Source organism: Pleuronectes platessa, chromosome 12 (assembly GCF_947347685.1).
Source record: "Pleuronectes platessa chromosome 12, fPlePla1.1, whole genome shotgun sequence".
Taxonomy (NCBI): domain Eukaryota; kingdom Metazoa; phylum Chordata; class Actinopteri; order Pleuronectiformes; family Pleuronectidae; genus Pleuronectes; species Pleuronectes platessa.
The window spans coordinates 2,991,118-3,011,390 of record NC_070637.1 but is presented as its reverse complement, the minus strand read 5'-3'; the positions used below and the strand labels follow the sequence as shown (position 1 = coordinate 3,011,390).

Genomic DNA, 20,273 nt, shown 5'->3' with positions numbered 1-20,273 from the left:
TTTCCATCACCTTCTCTCATGTCTCTTATCAGCCTATAAGCAGCACCTGGTATGACTACTGGGGCGCTGATTATGGCACATATGGGTACAACCCTTACATTGGAGGTGTTGGTATCCCTGTGGCCAAACCTCCAGTGGCAGCTGAAAAGCCCGGCTCACAGAGTCTGTCAGTCTCTGTGTCACAAGGTGAGCGATTGCTGAAGATGGACTATCTCTCTTGCCAGCCTTTACCTTATGTTTTAGTGTCTTTCTATCTAAGCTTGAACCTCTGTGTGTTACAGCTCTGGATGCCCGCTTAGAAGTGGGCCTTGAGCAGCAGGCTGAACTGATGCTGAAAATGATGGCAACTCTACAGGCTGACTCCATTCTACAAGCGCTCACCTCAAGCTCATCGACAGGTAACACACCAAACCAAGCTGGGAAGTCTGTGTCTTTGTCATGGCTGTAAGTTTCTTCTGCTGTCTGACTTTCAGTGAGCCAGACCTCCAATGGCACTGATGACTCCTTGCTGAGGGCTCTCCATGGAGGAGGCTCTCCTCCTGGGAGCTGCCTCATGGTCCAGTCCTCGTCCATTCCCATGCTGAGTGCCTGCTTTAACAAGCTCTTCTCCATGCTGCAGGTCCACCACGTACAGGTCAGGACATGCCCTGTTTGGGCCCACTAAATGGAATTATAATAATGAAACATTTTGTTATAAACATTGATATGTGTTCACTGAAGGTGTTGAAAATCATATCATTGTGCCAAGGGGCTTTCATTTAGCGTTATGGAACTTGTCAACCGAAAAAAAAGGCTAATTTCAAAATGAAAGAACATATAAGTGCTAGGACATCTGGATCTTTCTAAGAAAAAAGTCGAGCAATCCGCCCCACTCCCAGCCCCTCCCCATTTCCTGTGTTGCAGAAAAATTTATTTAATTAGAAACTGCTTCATTCCATTTTTACTTGTTTTAACAGATGGTGTCCTGAGTCATCACAACCAACTTTACACTGGAGTTTAGAGAATGAATGACTTTGACATCTATTTAGAATACAAACTTTTGAAACCCTTTTCTTCTCCCTCAGTTGGAGTCACTGCTGCAGCTGTGGTTGACACTCAGTCTGAACACCTGCTCGGCTAACAGTGACGAGTGCGGATCGGACATTTTTATGTTCAACGCAAGCCGAGTGCCCACCATCCCGCTCAACCAAGGTCAGGACTCACCCACACACTCTTTCATCAAATACTGTACCTGTGATGTGGAGCTGTAGAAGCTGAGTTTATTACATTGCCTCACATTGTATTCTCTCTCTCTCTCTCTCTCTCTCTCTCTCTCTCTCTCTCTCTCTCTCTCTCTCTCTCTCTCTCTCTCTCTCTCTCTCTCTCTCTCTCTCTCTCTCTCTCTCTCTCTCTCTCTCTCTCTCTCTCTCTCTCTCTCTCTCTCTCTCTCTCTCTCTCTCTCTCTCTCCAGCATCTATCAGCAGTTTCCTAACCGTGCTGGCGTGGTACCCCAACACCTCCCTGAGAACCTGGTGTCTGGTGCTGCACTCTCTCACTCTTATGACCAACATGTCCGCCTGCGGTCAGTACCACACATCCACTGGTTTCCTTCTATATGCCTTCAACAAAGTTGTAGAGCTCAGTCAAGACAAAACTTCAGTCGTTCTCTCAAAGAGACTTTTCTTAAGTGTCAGAGCTTAGTTATTATATCTGATCAGTCGAGCGTCTGTGTCAGTAAATGTGAAATAAAATGTTCATTAATTTAGTCGACATGAGAGAAAGTTACAGATTCAAATGATATAATGAAATACTACAGGAATAGTAGAGCTGAATTGCTTTGTGAATTATGCTTCAGAAAATTAGGTCTGACACGTCCATTATTAGTAATTTGTTCTAACTCAGCCATTTAGGGGCTACATTTAGCCTTAACACAAATCAGGGATACAGCCGCTGAGTCACATTACTCGTATTGAATTAGACTCTCCCATAATACAGCTCATTTTTTTCATTATTGAAATCTTTTTGGGATTTGAAAGCATCCTTGAATGTTCCATCTAGTTGATGAGCAAAATGCCCCCTGCTCAAAAATTCATTACCACAGTAACTTTGATCAGACCAGAACAACTGTGATGGATTAATGTTAATGTCGAGACACATTTAATGTTTCTGCAAGGTGACTTCCAATGTGCAATAAATTAATTGGAAAACAAATCCTTTATGAAAGATAAGAATTTAATCCACACAAACTTTGTGCTTGCTGATAAAAATAGTCGGTAGTCACAAGATGTAGGAGGTGAAAGTCAAAGGATCGGAATATGTTAATGTTTCTGGACAAGAAAGTATAACTTAGATAAATACATGGTATGTTTTTTATTTTGTGTATCCCTGGTGTTTAGTGATTTGTATAAAACCTGTGTTTGTACTTCCAGCCTCCAGCAATGGGATGACTTCTCAGGAAAGCACAGCTCAGCAGATGGTGTCTGATCCCACCCTGGTCCATGTCCTTGTGCGCTTCCTGTCCGGCAGCAGCACCAACGGGACGAGCCAGCACACCTCTCAGGTGGGACCCACCGCCACCCAGGCCATGCACGAATTTTTAAGCCGCCTGCAGGTCCACCTGTCCTCCACCTGTCCGCAGATGTTCAGCGAATTCCTGCTCAAGCTCATGCACATCCTGTCTACTGAGAGGTAGGCTTTCATTTTTGGGGGAAATGTATCAATGCTGATGCTTCAATGTTATAAGCACATTCAGTCATTTTGACTAATAGTGGTCTTTGGGAACTAATGGATCATCTTAATCCCTCAGGGGTCCTTTCCAGTCAGGCCAGGGTCCGCTGGATGCCCAGGTGAAGCTTCTGGAGTTCACTTTAGAACAGAACTTCGAGGTGGTGTCAGTGGCCACCATCTCCTCTGTGATTGAGTCCATCACATTCTTGGTTCATCACTACATCACCTGCTCTGATAAGGTGGTTTCCCGCAGCGGCTCAGACAGCTCTGTGGGTGCCCGCGCTTGTTTTGGTGGCCTGTTTGCCAACATCATCCGCCCCGGAGATGCAAAGGCTGTCTGTGGAGAGACCAGCCGTGACCAGCTGATGTTCGACCTTCTCAAGCTGGTCAACGTGTTGGTGCAGCTGCCTCTGTCTGGAGACCGAGAGTTCAGTGGGCGGCTGCCGCCGGCTTGCAGCGGAGCTGCTGATAGCAGCGTGTCAGATGAGGAGAAGGTCTGTGGCAGTAAAGAAAGTGTGGGTGGTGGATCCTCGTCCAGTCAGGGTCCTCCTGCCGGTGTGGCAGACCTGGTGCTAGCCAATCAGCAGATAATGAGCCAGATCTTGTCAGCGCTGGGCCAGTGCAACAGCAGTGCCATGGCCATGATCATAGGTAAGACAAACCCACAGAAATGAACTCCCTGACCCTCTCGGCCCTGTCATTTCTACCAAGTGTCTTAGCTTCTTTCAGCTCATTCTTTTGGTTTCATGGCCTGTTACTTTATAGTTATTGTGCATTTAGCCTCTGAAGATCCAGATGTTTTTCTCAGGAGTTTTTGGAGAAAAAAAAGTGAGCTTAATAAAGGGAGCAAAACTCGTAATAAACTGTTTGCTAACACGTGCACCTAGGTTGTTTTATAAGGTTATAACTAGCGATGCAAATTTCCTTTATAAGTAGCCGGACAAAATCAGTTTATTGATAATGATTCATAAAGTATTTTCCATAATCATATGCAATATATGACATTTTAAAGGCTGTTCATGGAAATTGATTATTCCTTGACATCGTAATTAATAATGTGTCTGTAATTTGTTTGCAGCTGACTCAAGTGGCTAAAAGTGTTTGTTGAAGCTTCCACACATGTACAGGACTAATCGATAATTTTTGTTCCTGATTTCCCTGAATAGCAGCCACGTATAACATTTACGGGATAGTGATGAACACATTTCGGAGAGTCATAAGTTACACAGCAATACTGAGCATTAATCTCTGAGTGTACTAATTGAGGAACTTATTGCTTATGAATTCAAAAAGGATGAATTTAGTTATTTCTACACACCCTGCTTTAATCTCTGCATAACCTGCAGTACATTCAGAAGCAGGATTATGCGGGTGTTGGGGTCAGGTGATAATTGATGGAACCAGTGAACAGAAGAAAAAAATCTGACATCAGGAAGATAAAAGTTTTTGTTCTGATGTCAGCTGACTGTCCTCTCTGGTCTTCAGGAGCCAGTGGTCTCCATCTGACCAAACATGAAAACTTCCATGGGGGTCTGGATGCAATCTCAGTGGGTGACGGCCTCTTCACTATCCTAACCACCCTCAGTAAGAGGGCCACCTCAGTCCAGGTCATGTTACAGCCCATCCTCACGTACATGGCCTGTGGCTACATGGGCAGACAGGTGAGCGTCAAACTGATTTGTTTGGGCTTTGATAATTTGATACTAAAATACTTTTTGAATAAATGCAACAAGTAGCCCAGTGCCTTAGCTTTGTACATTTGTTTTGTAGGGGTCTCTTTCCACATGTCAGCTGTCGGAGCCTCTTCTGTGGTTCATCCTCCGAGTGTTGGACACCAGCGAGGCTCTCAAGGCCTTCCATGATATGGGTATGTGAATATATAACACCTCATTGTGCTATTTTACTCAGCTTTACTTACCCCAACCTTTTAAATGGTATTACTATTGTTGGGGCTGTAGTTATGCCAAGCCATGCCAAGAACAATATTTTTGCACTGCACTGCTTAGCACAGTAGCAAATGTAGAAACTTTTAGTCCAAGCGTCGAAAGTTTAACTTAATTAATATGAAAACATTTTGAAACCTTGAATGTTACTCTTGTTTCCCTAACCAGGTGGTGTCCAGTTGATCTGCAACAACATGGTGACCAGCACCCGGGCTATAGTGAACACAGCACGCAGCATGGTGTCCACCATCATGAAGTTCTTGGACTCTGGCCCTGGAAAGGCAGCGGATGGCAACCTCAAAGCCAGAGTGATGACCTCAGAGCCAGACAACGCCGAGGGACTTCACAACTTTGCCCCTTTAGGTAACTTTCAGTTACATGCAGCTCAGTCTGTTACATTCACAGGGATGATATCTTTACAAAAATCAACCAAAGAAACTTGCACCAACTCTTTTCTAATTGTACATTTCTCGTGTCATAGGCACGATCACATCCAGCAGCCCCACAGCGCAGCCAGCTGAGGTCCTCCTTCAGGCCACGCCGCCGCACCGCCGGGCCCGCTCAGCAGCCTGGTCCTACATTTTCTTGCCAGAGGAGTCGTGGTGTGACCTCACCATTCACCTCCCTGCTGCTGTACTGCTGAAGGAGCTCCACATCCAGCCACACCTCGCTTCTCTAGCCAGTGAGTGACGACGGATATACACTAGCAGTTAACATTTTTGCTACTCCACCATTCCTCCTGTTTTTACTGAAATTTCCGCAACTTCCATTTCATAATCTTAAATGGCACCATTGTGATTGTACTGTATCTTTTGAAAAGTGTATTTTCACCTCACCTGGATGAAAACTCATCTGTCATTCTTTGTGTAATTGTCTTCACCAAACAGCCTGCCCCTCCTCAGTCTCGGTGGAGATCAGCGCTGACGGGGTCAACATGTTGCCCCTCTCGACACCAGTCGTCACCAGCGGCCTGACGTACATAAAGATACAGCTGGTGAAGGCGGAGGTTGCCTCTGCCGTTTGCCTGAGGCTGCACCGGCCTCGGGATGCCAACACTCTGGGTCTGTCTCAGATTAAACTCTTGGGCCTGACAGCGTTTGGTAACACTTCCTCTGCAACTGTCAACAACCCCTTCCTGCCTTCTGAGGACCAGGTCTCCAAAACAAGGTACAATGACCTAATCCTGGTTTGAGATTATATCCATGTGGGCGAGGTGTGGGTATTATTCTAACCTTTCCCCTTTTCCTGTACAGCATTGGATGGCTGCGTCTGCTCCACCACTGCCTGACGCATGTCAGCGACCTAGAGGCCATGATGGCCAGTGCTGCAGCACCCACCGCTAACCTGCTGCAGACTTGCGCAGCACTACTCATGTCACCGTACTGTGGCATGCACTCGCCCAACATCGAGGCCGTCCTAGTCAAGATCGGCCTGCAGTCGACGCGCATCGGACTCAAACTCATTGACATTCTGCTGAGGAACTGTGCTGCCTCTGGCACAGACCCAGGCAGTAAGTCACACACAGTTTTAATCCACAGTACCTTAAAAACAGTCATAAATCTTAAACTATCTGAATAAATGTGTTTAGATTAGGTTGATAGCGTTTGAAAGACTTGATGATTTGGCCCAAATTTGCTCACCATGATTATGCTTTTGCTCACCATGATTATGCCTTCATTGGTTGTACTTTTCATGAAATTGTAGATGCCCCACCCCAAACCCAAGGAAAATACCATTAGCAAAAATCTGCAGATCAATGTTGAAAAATTATTTAAAATTTGTCTGTTGAATTTCGTTCAAAAGGGTTAAAAAATTGTTATCTATCATAAACTCCATCTTTATTTTAGTCTTTGCTCCTCTCTTTGTAGATTTGAACAGTCCTCTGCTGTTTGGACGACTAAACGGTCTCTCCTCAGACTCCACCATCGATATTCTGTACCAGCTAGGCACCACACAGGACCCAGGAACCAAAGACAGGTACATCGACATTTTGTTTTTTACCTTGACTCAAATGTCCTCAATTTCCCTCAATGCAAAGAATAAGCAATGAGAAACTGTTTTCTGTCAAGGTTATATTCCAGACAGACTTATAGTCTGACAGTAAAAAGTGTCCTTTCTCTGTGACATATTTTATGGTCACGTGTTGGTAATGTGCTTAAGTAAAAAAATACAAAAACGTATCCCTGTTATGAGGTATTTATCCAAGCTTGCTCTGGATCTAAACCCCCCAGGATCCAGGCTCTCCTTGAGTGGGTTCATGACTCTTCACGGATGGCAGCCCACAAGATGAGCGGCCCCATGGGATACACTGGGGCCGGCGCTGGCTCTTCCTCTGTTTCTTTGAGAGAGTACGGCCTCCTCATGCCTTCACCCTCTCACCTCCACTGTGTGGCAGCCATCCTGTGGCACAGCTACGAGCTGCCTGTTGACTATGACCTACCTGCACTGCTCAACAGAGAGCTTTTTGAGTAAGTTCAACATACACGTGCATATTATATATTTAGAGAGAGTATAAACATTTTTATTTAGTCTGTATACATGAAATCAGAATCTGAGCGGTTACACATTCACCACATTTTTTCTGTTCACTAAGAAAATTGTTGTTTTTAGAAAATTTGATCCAGGAAGCATTTATGTTCCCACTGATAAAATAATGTGGCCACATGCACTCCAGACCACCTCTGGCACCTATGATGAGAATTGAAAAATGTTGTTTTGTTATAGAAAAGACAATCTAACAATGTTGTAAAATTTCAAATAAAGTCTGAGTGAAATATTCAACATTGAGCGCCAGCACATCACAAGGTTAAATATGCGCCCACAGAGATTAATTGTGCATCTTGTTCACCTTGTGAAGAGTGATATAATTGATGCATCATTAATCATCTCTTAAGCACAATGAATTTAATGAAATCCGCAGAATAAAAAACAAGATGCACTATTTAAAGCAATTAAATGTGGTTCAAGAGGAATGAGCAGAGCTCACTTAAAAACAATCGCTCATCTCCGAGGTGCAATAAATATTCCTATAAATGTCTTTGGCGATATGCCCAGCCGTTGCTGAGGACGGATTGAATGACTTTGTCAAATGTACTGTAGGGCAAATCGTAAGGCCTGCCTATAATTCAAACCCGTTTCAAGGTTAGACTTTAATATAAATTTTGTGTTAATTTTAATTTGTTTGGAGTTTTTATTAGTTCATATTACAGCTTGAGTATGTGAACACAGAGGTTAAAAATGTGAATTCCCAGTCCTTCAGTAATTTTTGAGGGAGAAAGAAGTAAATATTGTGCTTTGGTAAAATCTTAATCCCACAAATTCAATTCAATCCTACTCATGACTTGCAGTGAAATAGTATTACACAAATAGGAGGATGTTTAAATCTCGCATTCGTACTTATGAACATGTATTGATGTGGATAGAGTTTATCAACTTTGATGATGCAGCCCTTAAAAGGTGAATTTCATAACTTCCTGTTTGTTTATTGATTCAATTTATTGCCCTTCCCTCCAGGCTGTTGTATAATTGGTCCATGTCGTTGCCATGCAACATTGTGTTGAAAAAGGCAGTGGACAGCCTCCTATGCTCCATGTGTCACATACACCCCAGCTACTTCTCTTTGCTCATGTCCTGGATGGGGGTCGTCTCAGTGTCCAATGCCAGCCACTCTCAAGCCCAGCACTGCCGTCTCTCCATGACCGACGACGGCAAAAAGCAGCATGACGCCAACACCAATGCCTCAGGACTTACTGATGATTCCAAGCATGCAGGATGCCCCACGAATCTGTCTGAGTCCCAGCTAACCACACTGGCAGCCGCCTCCCAGTCTCCAGGAGCCATAGAGCAACTGCTGGACTCAGGCTTACCCTCGCTGCTGGTTCGCAGCCTGGCCCAGTTCTGTGTCGGCCTCTTGGCTAGTGCCGACCTCCCTTTGCCTGCTGCTCAGGCCGAGCGAAGACACCAGCACAACTACCACTCATCCTCACACAGTCGGCAACCTCTGGCTCCAGAGCTGGTCGCGCCGGTGCTGCGCTTCCTCATAGAAGTAGGTAACAGTCACGCCATGAAAGACTGGTTAGGTGGTCCTGAAGTCAACCCTCTGTGGACAGCGCTGCTTTTCCTGCTGTGCCATTCCAGTGCCAGTGCTGGTGCCAATGCGAGTTGTCAGTCTCTGCGCTCAGGGTCTGCAGCAGCTCCACCTCAGCCTCAGCTTTCAGGGTCACGCTACTCTCTGGCATCTTCTGGGCAAGCTGGAGGGCTCACCACCCAGCAGAGGACAGCTCTTGAGAATGCCACTGTGGCCTTCTTTCTCCAGTGTATCTCCTGCCATCCGAACAACCAGCGGCTCATGGCACAGGTCTGCTCCTTCATGCCATCACTCGCTTTATTTAAGACACTAGAAATTGAGATTTGATATTTGAGATATATATTTGCCGACTTGTTTATAACTCAACGCAGCTATAGACTATAGCTATAATAATTAGTTAGTCTTGTATTAATATTTGTGGGCTATTATTTTAATCATTTAGAAACTATGTACAATACATTTTTTTCATTGAGATGTATTCATCAGTCTCAGTAATAATTTGAAGACTGTTTTCGGCTTCAGGTTCTCTGTGAGCTCTTCCAGTCTGCACCCCAGCGAGGCAACGTGCCGATCTCTCGAAACATCTCAGGCTTCATTCGACGGCTTTTCCTGCAGCTCATGCTTGAGGATGAGAAGGTCACAGTCTTCCTACAGTCTCCCTGTCCGGTTGGTTCATTTTCTCTCTTCTTCTCCTTCTCAGATTAGAAAGAAATGCCAGTTGGACTCCCAATAATTAATCTTTTTTCTTTTCACTTGCACATCACTACATGGATTGTGTGTTGGATTTGAATGATACAAAAAAGTAGAGAAATTATAACTCAATACTGTGCCGGAGTTCCTTCTGTGTAGACACATGGAACATCAGGGCTAATACTGCTGCTCTGCTAACTTGGTGCTCCTGATTTGCATTCTGTTTAAACATGGTGTTAGTTTTGTGTTCTTTATTATTGGGAACCCATTTATAAAGACTGCAAAAATTAATTATTTATTTGATGCTCCAATTACAGACTGTGGGTCTGTCGCTTTCCAAAATATTTCTATGCATCTTCAGATAACCGCTATATCACTCTGTGTTCTCATAGAAGTGAGGAGATGTTGGCTATAATGACCAATGCAATCCCCAAAAAATCATTAAAAAGCAGTTCCTCTTCTCTCTAATCCCCCCCACCTTTCGAACTGTTTCATCATGGCATGATGCCCTGAAAATAGTGTTATTTAACAGGGTAGCTCGGATATAACATAAACATCTTAGTGCTTAGTGTTCCATTTACTAGGGAAACAGTGTAAAATGTGTAAACGGTGTGTTGTTTTTACTACGAACTACTTGATGAAAGTTTGAGGAGATGTGATATAATACGGGATAATACTCTTTTCCAAATACATAACATCCAGATGGTAAAATTAGGTTATATGATTTCATACATTCTGGACTTTGTCACATAACTTGCATGAAAAGGAGTGCCTAAAAATACGGAAAAGACAGTTAGTGTAGTACTAAGTAGGGATGCACCGATTTATCGGCCGAACATCGGTAGCGGCCGATATTCGCCTTGTTTACTGATATCGGCTTATCGGTAATAAACTTGACTTTCACCGATATCATTGGCCGATGTTCATATTTGTTGTAAAACCGCTGGGCACGTGCCGCAGCTGGGGGAGCAGTCCGTCCGTCGCCCTCCTCTCCGCGGCCAGAGGATCAGTGTGCGGCACCGGGAGGTCCTCATCCGGTGGCGCCTAACGGCGTCGCTTGTGCGGGGGCTTTCTTTCTCTTGGACCGCGGGGCGGTGTCCATCGCCGGCGCAGAAGGCGGGCCGTTGGAGGGGACCGGGTACGGCGGTCGGCGGCGGCGACTCTGGACGCGTGTCGGGCCCTTCTCGCGGATCACCTCAGCTACGGCGACCGCTGGGGGAACCCTCCGGCTGGCGCCTAGCAGCTGACTGAGAACTGGTGCGGACCAGGGGAATCCGACTATTTAATTAAAACAAGCATCGCGAAGGGCCACGGTGGGTGTTGACGCGATGTGATTTATGCCCGACACTAAAAACAGGTCAAACTGAGGAGGGCTTGTTAAGTTATCTTGACTCACGCAGTGTAACTTAAAAAGTATGAGCGTAGCGTCTGTTTAAGTACTTTATGCTCATGTGCACCGGCTCTATTCATCCGTCTCATGCACAGGTAACAAGGGAACTGACCACATACGTCATACACACAGAAGCCGTTACACCTATAATAAACGGGCAATACTGCTACCGTAAAAGAATGAGAAGAGCGTTCTCTATAATGATACTTTAACAGGGCTGTTTTAGACAGGGTAAAAAGGTGCTGTTTTAAATAATCCTTGTGGTATTTTGACCAAAATATGTTAGTCATTTCATTAAGATCCCAAGGAACCATTTCAACTTGCGGAAAAATGGTCATTATATGTCTGTTAAATAAAGTTTAGTTAAATCAAAGATTGTTTCATAAATCTGATTCAATTTGTGTCATTAAAAGATAAGAGTGATGAAGGGCTGAACATTTTTTAAATAGTGCTTTTTAAATAATGATTTAATTATTTTTCTGGCACAAAAGGGTGAATGAATAACAACAAAAAGAAAATAAACAAATATCGGTATCGGCTATCGGTCAGATTGTTATTTTAAATATCGGTATCGGTATCGGCCAAGAATTTCCATATCGGTGCATCCCTAGTACTAAGTGTAAATGACTGATAGCATTCAGCTGTGACCACAAGGGGACACTGCAGCAGTATGAAGAAGAGGCTTCCTTCCCTGAACAGTGTTCCAGTCAGACTGAAATGGCCATGATATTTTATATAGATTTTTACTCTACTGAGGGTATTAACTCTGTGACCCCCTCCTCTTACAGCATCACCTTGAGGTCAGAATTTTAACAAGTGCACAAGAAAATACAAATTTGATCAAACATTTTAGTTTCTCTAGATATGATAGTCAGTCTCAGGGTCAGTTGGTTGGTCCAGCGCTCTGTCCACCACTGAAGTCCAAACTGGAATATCTGTTATTGGACTAAGGCATTTATTGTCCTTCCTTTGAACCCCTGAGTTTTCAGACATTTGTAGTTCTCTTTACATCTAGTTCCTTCATCAGGTGAAGATTTCCATTTCTCCACTACTCTATGACCTCTTACCTGCAAATATTATTCCCATCAACAGCCTGAACTTGGTTGGTGGATAGCGTGGCTTGTATCTTACCCTGTAAGTGTTTGAAGGCTGGTGGGTGGGGGGCAGATTTGGTGGGATGACATGTCACAATTTATTTGCAACCTTCACTGTAACCAAAGAAGGAATCAATGATTGGAAACTAGATGACTTATGTCATCTTTTTTCTCTACTGCCATGGTTTTAATTGCAGGCACATGGTTAGCATTATACCTGCTGAATAAAAGCATGTTAGTATTTAGTTCATTGCAAACACAGGCACATACATGCTGAAATCCCAAGATCCACCGCTATTCCTGGGGAAAGGTTTTAGATTTTTTCAGTGAATTTCAGAGATTAACCAATATTCAATATTTAAAAACAATAGAAAGGTCCATATCTGATGAGAAAATGACCTATATTGACCATATATTTCAATGTTTTTACCTTCAGCACACAAAGTTCCTGGAGCTCAGCTAATCATTATGTCTAAGAAATAATTTGTTCTGTATCTTCTGTTCTTAGTTATACAAAGGACGCATCAATGCAACAAGCCACTTGATCCAGCATCCCATGTATGGCGCAGGCCACAAGTACCGCACCCTCCATCTGCCCATCTCCACCACGCTGGCTGAAGTCCTGGACCGGGTGTCTGGTAAGTTTAAGTGAGGAGGGCATGTTGAATATGTGTGTCAAATCACACTCTGACTGCAGGAGACACACATACTCAAAGACAAAACAAAATGAGGTATAATCCGAACAGTGGATTTGGAGAATCGTTACAGCCCTAATGTACAATGAGCCAGACTTCGAAACGAAAACAGGATCAAAAGGAACAGCTCTTGTGTATATTCTGTCTAGTAATACAAATACAGTCTTTAATTGTTATAAGAACACATTTGTAAGATCATTATTGTTGGGGTGTCATTTTAGTTAAAATACATTATATAACCAACACACGTTATATTTTCTTTGGGCTATTAATTTGAGAGTTGTCTCTCTCTCCTTGTATCTGATTTGTTGTTATCCAACTAAGTTCTAACGCCCAAGAAAAGCTACTAATCGTCATGGATAGACATATTCTTATTCTCGCTCATATTGATTAATTAGTCACTTAATACATTTAGTTGACATTAGTGCTACTTTTTTAAGGAAAGCTGTAAGCTACAGTGTTACTTGTTGGTGTGTAATTGCCTATTTGACCTTCAACAGTTGATAGAAGGACTGATACATTACTGCTTCATTTGTGTGTGGGGGGAGCGGGGTTATGGCTATTACTATGACTCCTGTTGTGGGGACCTAAATCTGTTAACATTGTCACCTGGGGGCTTGTCTTCTAAATAGGGACAAGAAGAAAGTCCCTTCAATGCAAATCATTGAATTTTAAAAACGTGTGTGCATGTTTGTGTGTGTGAGACAGATGCAACATCTACTGCTGGTGTCTTTATGTAGATTCTGATCTTGCAGATTCTAATAGAAAATCTCTACTCTTTCAACTCTCAAATTAATTAACCCTAACCCTAACCCAAATTTAGTTTAAATTAGTCATCTGTCTCATTCCGTCTTCATGATTCACACAGACACACCCAGCATTACAGCCAAGCTGATCAACGAGCAGAAGGAGGACAAGGAGAAAAAGAACCATGAGGAGAGGGAGAAGATGAAAGCAGACAGCGGCTTCCAAGACAACTACAGTGTTGTTGTGGCCTCAGGTACTTGGTTCCGTTCCTAACCCTAACCCCCCCATTGATCATTCAGTAGCTTATTAGCTTACCCCAGCTGGTTACCATATCTTGTCCAATCTGTACACAGCTATCAAAGGAAAAGGGAAATTGAGTAGATTGTTTACCCACAAATATCCCACAAACGTGTGTTTTTTCTAAAGTCCTCAGGGGCTGACACCATTGGAAGTGAGTGGTGATTTTCAAAAGAAACACAGCTACTTCAAAGCAAGGTCTAAAGCCAACATGTACTAAGGCTGCACAATTCACCGTGCAAGAATAAAATAAAAAGTAATTGCAATAATAAACGGCAGATGCTCTGACAGTTGCATTTTGACAAAAGAAGCAGAAATCAAAGCATCCACTTATTTGCTTTTAACAATGAGATTGTGTCTCAGATGTCAGAGGAAAGGAAGCAACAGAAAACAGAGGAACTCTACTGATTTATAAATATATAAAAATCCTATATCTGGGGTTCTTTTGCATCGATTTTGATGTTGACCTGAACCAAACCCAAGTCAAATCTTCAGGCTTTGGTCAGATTGGTTGTGATTTTGTTCCTCCACAACTCTTTCTCTTAAAGAGTGCCAAAATTGCACCTGCACAAAGCTCTGTTCTGCAACAATGGAGAAAGCAGTGTCCATAGATTTGCAACACCCTGTGCTGACAATCATACAATGTAATATGTTTCATTTGATGCTATAAATAAATCTGATTGATAGATATGTCATACTGGCACACTTTATCAGCTGTTGGTAGCTTCCAAGATCAATATTTGGATCAAATCAAAAATGAACCTTGAGTTCTGTTGGCAAGAACAAAATTAGCAGAATCTGGATGTGTCCTTAATGACTGTCTCTGCTATCAGGCTTAAAGTCCCAGTCCAAACGGGCTCTGTCAACCCCTCCCCGACCTCCATCAAGGCGGGGACGTGTGATGAGCGACAAGTTGACTGCTTCGTCTGGTGTGGACCCCTCAGCCAAAACCATTAGTGTGCCTGTCTTCCACCTCTACCACAAGCTGCTTCCAGGTACTAAATGTGCAGATGCAAAGTTAACATGCTCACTCAGGTCTGGCAGCAGGGGTTTGGGTTTTGTTCTGTGTTAAACACTGAAATTCAGCAGCCATAGCTCTTGTACGAAGTGGATTTTTGTATTTACCCTATCAGGTCAGCCCCTTCCTCCTGAGATGACCCTGGCCCAGCTACTGACGCTCCTGTATGACCGTAAGCAGCCACAGGGATACCAGTCCATCAATTTGACAGTCAAACTGGGCTCCAAGGTCATCTCTGACCCTGGCCTTTCCAAGACGGACTCCTTCAAGAGGCTACGCACTGAAAAAGGTAAAAAAAACAACGTAACATTTCTTTTCAGTTGATCTATGTTGATCTATTAATGAGTTTGAAATTTTAACTAAATATTGACCCAAAGTGTGAACATTGACGGAAATGCTCAACATTAAATAACTGTCATCCTCGGCACAAAAAAGGGGGTTTCTGCTTTAGTTGTCTACATACCTTGGAGCTGCCGTCTTTTGTGTACTTGTCATTCAGGTGCACATCACTGCTTCCTTGTTCTCTCGGAAATCACTATACTTAACCCTCAAACGTCTGACAACCCATTATCTGGAGCTACTTCCCAGGATAAGACCTATTTCTGTGCGAAACACTGGGGTCTCTCTCTTCCATATTCTATCATCTATTATTCCATAACTTCTCCTGATGTTTTATTTTTTTGCTGTGGCATTGTTTCAGTATTTCAGTGATTATTTTGACAGCCTTAATAAATATTCCCACAAATAAAGTCAATGCTCTGGTTGTTCGGTTCTTAATCTGACACAAGTCCTGCTCCCATTCTTGGACCATAAGTTCTGAATCTGAGCAAGCAGCGACACTGAAATACCACTCATCATGTGGCCTCCACCCATTAATCCATCAGCTACTGAACCTGTTAAGGACCATAAATTGGACTTACTCCAACACAGAACCATTTGAACGGAAGAGGAGGAATGACACTTTGTTAGACCTTTTTGTCATTGGAAATCATGTGGATATATAGTAGTTTTGAAAGTGCAGGTGCATCCTTAATGGTTTGTGCTGCTTTAAAAATCCATTCCAGTGTCTATAACTCTCCTCATATGTCAGGATTTAATGGAGGTGTCCTCAGTTCACATCACCTCTGCCTTTTCATAGTGTGATCAGACACGTGTAAACTCAGTCTGGGTAAAAACAACAATCATTGTGAACTTAAGGCCAATTTATGCTTCTCCGTTTTGACGGACACTGACAGATAGGACCACCTTCTTTGCCGTGGAACGCCCTCTCCGGGGCTCCACGGAGAGCCACAGAGAGCTTTTCGTGCAGCTCAGATTTGTCTAAAGGCCAATGTATGCTTCTGCGTTTTGACGGACACGGACAGATAGGACCGCCCTCTCCAACGTGGAACGCCCTCTCCGTGCCTCCTCGGAGAGCTTTTCGTGCCGCTCTCATTTTTCTAACTACACGTCGAAATGACGGACAGCCCACGGATAGCACTTGGCTGTGATTGGTCCGCTAACGCCAGCATTTCGGAATGGAAACTTCCTGTTCCATTCCCTACATCACAATAAACCAAAATCACAACTACGACTCTATGATTAATGTTACAAGTGTGTTAAGCCAGCGGCGTTTTCCGGCTGACGGTGGCTGGTTAGAGCACTTACAGCATGTGTGTACGGTCACATACGGTTATAACGAACTTTGATAACGGGGGTAGCGGGCTAGCCACCATGCTAACTGCGGTGGGAACAGCGCAAAAACCCGCTGACTTTAATCCCACGGCTCATGACACTGTTTCTCAAACACCGTCAGGTTAGAAGCAAACACTTGGTAGTAGCTAGTATCGGCTGTCCGTGCTGACTGTGTGTGTGGAAGCTGGGGGGAGCTAGCTGCCTCCGTGTAGCTTCAAGCTGTTGCAGCTGTTGAATTAGCAACGCAGTTTGGAAACAAGACCGGGGAACCGCTGCGCTAAGACACGATAACAAAAGCATTTTGACCCGCTGGGTGTCACTTTATTCAGCAAAAACTGTCGCGTCATCAACATCCTTTTTCTGTTACCATCTTTCACTGTGTGTGAGGAGCCGGGAGGACGTAAATAAACCAGCGTGGACTTCTTCTATATACTTCATGAGGTAGGCTTGTCTCAGCTCGACTTCCGTTTCGCCATCTACTGTTCTGGCGGGGAATTGTTTTCACAACAAAAAGGCTCGTAGAACTATAAATCAAAAAGGGTCCGTCCGATCCGTCCGTCCGTCATTCCGAAACGGACTCGGAGAAGCATACTGAGGCCTTAACTACACGTCGGCATGGCGGAGAGCCTACGGATAGCCATTGGCTATAATTGTTCTTCTAACAACAGTATTTCGGAACGACATCATTTCCGGACCTCAAACTTCCTGTTTCATTTCCTATATCACAATAAACCCAAACACAACTACGATTGTACGATTTAATGTGACAAGTGTGTTAAGCCAGCGGCGTTGTCCGGCTGACGGTGGCTGGTTAGAGCCCTGACGGCATGTGTGTACGGTCACATACGGTTATAACGAACTTTCATAACGGCGCTAGCGTCCCAGCCACCATGCTAACTGCGGTGGTAACTGTGAAAAAACATGCTGTCACGACTTTAATTCCACAGCTATCATGAGAGTGTTTCTCAAACACCGACAGCTTAGAAGCAAACATTTGGTAGTAGTTAGTATTCGGAGTCCCTGCTGACTGTGTGTGGAAGCTGGGGGTGGAAGCTAGCTGCCTCCATGTAGCTTCAAGCTGTTGAATTAACAACGCAGTTCGGAAACAAGATCGGGGAACCGCTGCGCTAAGAAACGATAACATCAGCATTATGACCCGCTGGGTGTCACTTTATTTTATTGAGTTGACATCGTACACTGTGTGTGTGAAAAACCAGGAGCAGGTAAATAATGAACGTGGACTTCTTCTGGGAACTCATGAGGTAGGCTTCCCTAAGCTCGTCTTCCGTTGCGCCACCTACTGTTCTGGCGCCCAATTGTTTTCAGCAACGGAGAACTATAAATCAAAAAGTGTCCGTCCGATCCGTCCGTCTGTAACGGACTCGGAGAAGCACATATCGGCCTTTAGTCAATGTATTGAGTGCAGGAGGAGATGGTGTTTGGTTCAGTGAAGTTGGCGCAGCTCAAGGCTCAAATGATAGACACAGAGAGGAGCAATTAATTACTGACAGAGCGGCTATAAGCTGCATAGAAAAATTACTTTTCACGGTAAAAACATGTTAGATAAGACTTTAAATTAACACTATAGGTGGACTTAGTGGAGTTGTGCATCCCGGACTTGGTGGCACGCTGGCCAGGCTGTGCGCCTTCTCCCGGCTGTGGAGCAGTCCCTGGCCCCCACGTCAGTAGCAATTAAACAACCTCTTGCATATTGCATGTTTTTCTAATACCTTGCAGCCTTAATGAATATATATGTGTGTATACGTATGAGCCAGCCCAGGTGCCATTCCTCTGAAAGAGATGACTGCTGTCTTCTTTAAACCACTTACATGCGCAACATTCAACTAAACTACCATTCCCTTACAAATGGCCACAAAAACCTCTCCTTCCCTGAAACCCCTTTTATGGCTGATACACGAAGGGAAATAAGGCAGTGACCCCAGATTGCGATGGTGACAAATTTCCTTTGGATTCACAACTGAGCCTTCCAGCAGGTGGAAATTAAATGTTATGAGGTTTTAAAGTATTTTAGCAGAGTTTAAAATTTTGAACAGGTTTTTCACAAAATATATATTTTTTTAAGTGGGTTCCTCCAAAATATCACATCTAAGTTTTTTAAGGAAGAGAGAAATCTTGCTTATGTAAAACAGGTTGTATGAAGCCTTTGGTGTCTCCAGAGGGAGCTGCATAAAGTCTGATAAATGTCACCTGAGTAAAAACTCTGCATTGTAGGAAATGTAGGCACTATTGGTGGCTGAGGGGTAGAGGGGTCGTCCTTCAACCTGAAGGTCGGCAGTTGGATTCCCAGTCTGACCAATCTGCATGCCGAAGATTCAAGATTCAAGATTTTTATTATCAAATGCACAACAATAACCTTAAGCAGTCGCTGGCAGTGAAATGCTTGGGTCACAGCCTCTCTTCTAGCAATGCTCAAGTAATTACAACCTAAAAAATAAAATTGAAATAGTATAAAAAGTGTCCTTGGGCAAGATGCTGAACCCCGAATGCCCCCCCATAGAATAACAAACTGCTGCGAATAGATGCACTGTATGTATGTGTGTGAATGTAAAACTGTACTGTAAAGAGCTTTGAGTGGTCATCAAGACTAGAAAAGCGCTATATAAATACAAAACCATTCACTATTGATTGTAATCCCTTTTTCTTAAACTGTTCCTCCTGTGTCCAATAATTGCATTGCTAAAATGATGGGCTACCTTTTTTAAGTTTTTAGTCTAATTGTAAAACAAAAGCACTCACATATTAGCCTCCATAGTTTTTCTTGGATTTGAGCCCATCATATGGTCGAAGTTTCATTAGCCTCTGTAAAGCTGCCAATTGACACTCTTGTCCTCGCCTGCTTGAAGACAGGAGCATTCTCTACTCCTGTTTTGTAATTTCAGACACAGTAATCTCTGAGAATGTGCGGTGGAGAGTGCGCAGAGAGCAATAAATCATCCGCTAATTTTCTCCTCTGTAAGAAATGATGAGTGGCTTTACGAAAATGACCTATCAATGATAATGATAAAACAGCGAGGCCATACCTTCATAATAATAAGGTGGTGGGTTAGTGCTGGTGGACGAGGGGTGTGACCCTTCATTACATCGTCTGACTTTGTCTTCCTTGCCATATCTTATGTGTAAACAAGGGCATCAGTCTCTTTTTCATCATCACATTTCATCTGAGGGTTGCATAGCTACAACTGTAAACATGAAGCTCTATTATTGAGTGCCAGTGATGAAGACACAATGTGGATATTGGAAGCTGTTATCTTCTTCCCGGCTCTCCTTTCTCCTCGTCTTGCGTTGTGTTTGCCTATTTAAACAATGGCAGAGAGAGATATGTAAATCTTTAGTGATAAACCCCATAGTTTAATATTGAAGAGTGAATGAAAGTGCCTGAAAGAATCTGAAGCCTGTTAAAGTGCAAATGTGTAGATTTTTTTTCTGTGGTTATTAAAGTAAAAAAATAAATGCATAAAATAACTGAAATAGAATATAAGAGAACAAAAACATTGTCCTTTATAAGTAACAGACGTCTGCATCCATCACAGTTCAAACAGGAAAGGCCAGCTGCTAATCCAACAATAACCTCTATACAAATTTTGCCTTAAAAAACATGGCTGACTGACTTACTGGCTGACACCATAACAACATAATACTTTACTGTTTCCTTCACTGAACTGGAAGTGGCAGCTGTATGTTCATACCTCAGAGCATATTAACCTCTTAAGAAACGGGTGAAATTCGCCTAAAACGCCTGTTTGAGGACGCCAAAATTAAATTGAATGCTGTTCTTGAACTATTTGGAGTACATGCATGATCTTGGTCTCTTTTGAAAAGTAACATCCTGGACTTTCCCCCCCAACAGTCAGAATCAATCTAACTGCTCCTGGCATTGAGTAATAGCAGTTGGCACACAGTGAGGTAGAAGG

At 43.5% G+C, this 20,273-nt stretch overlaps 1 protein-coding gene across 1 annotated transcript in view; it reads left to right on the top strand.

Annotated features, from left to right (window-relative positions):
- Nucleotides 1–20,273, top strand: part of birc6 (baculoviral IAP repeat containing 6) — a 114,005-nt gene that overhangs the window by 31,246 nt on the left and 62,486 nt on the right. Inside the window, 21 exon segments of the mRNA XM_053436916.1 lie at nucleotides 33–186; nucleotides 282–398; nucleotides 474–634; nucleotides 1,065–1,191; nucleotides 1,451–1,561; nucleotides 2,409–2,667; nucleotides 2,786–3,357; nucleotides 4,192–4,367; nucleotides 4,477–4,573; nucleotides 4,818–5,012; nucleotides 5,131–5,331; nucleotides 5,537–5,816; nucleotides 5,903–6,159; nucleotides 6,518–6,626; nucleotides 6,881–7,117; nucleotides 8,163–9,006; nucleotides 9,259–9,402; nucleotides 12,419–12,548; nucleotides 13,474–13,605; nucleotides 14,483–14,644; nucleotides 14,783–14,956. Of these exon segments, the coding sequence (XP_053292891.1) occupies nucleotides 33–186; nucleotides 282–398; nucleotides 474–634; nucleotides 1,065–1,191; nucleotides 1,451–1,561; nucleotides 2,409–2,667; nucleotides 2,786–3,357; nucleotides 4,192–4,367; nucleotides 4,477–4,573; nucleotides 4,818–5,012; nucleotides 5,131–5,331; nucleotides 5,537–5,816; nucleotides 5,903–6,159; nucleotides 6,518–6,626; nucleotides 6,881–7,117; nucleotides 8,163–9,006; nucleotides 9,259–9,402; nucleotides 12,419–12,548; nucleotides 13,474–13,605; nucleotides 14,483–14,644; nucleotides 14,783–14,956 (4,639 nt within the window).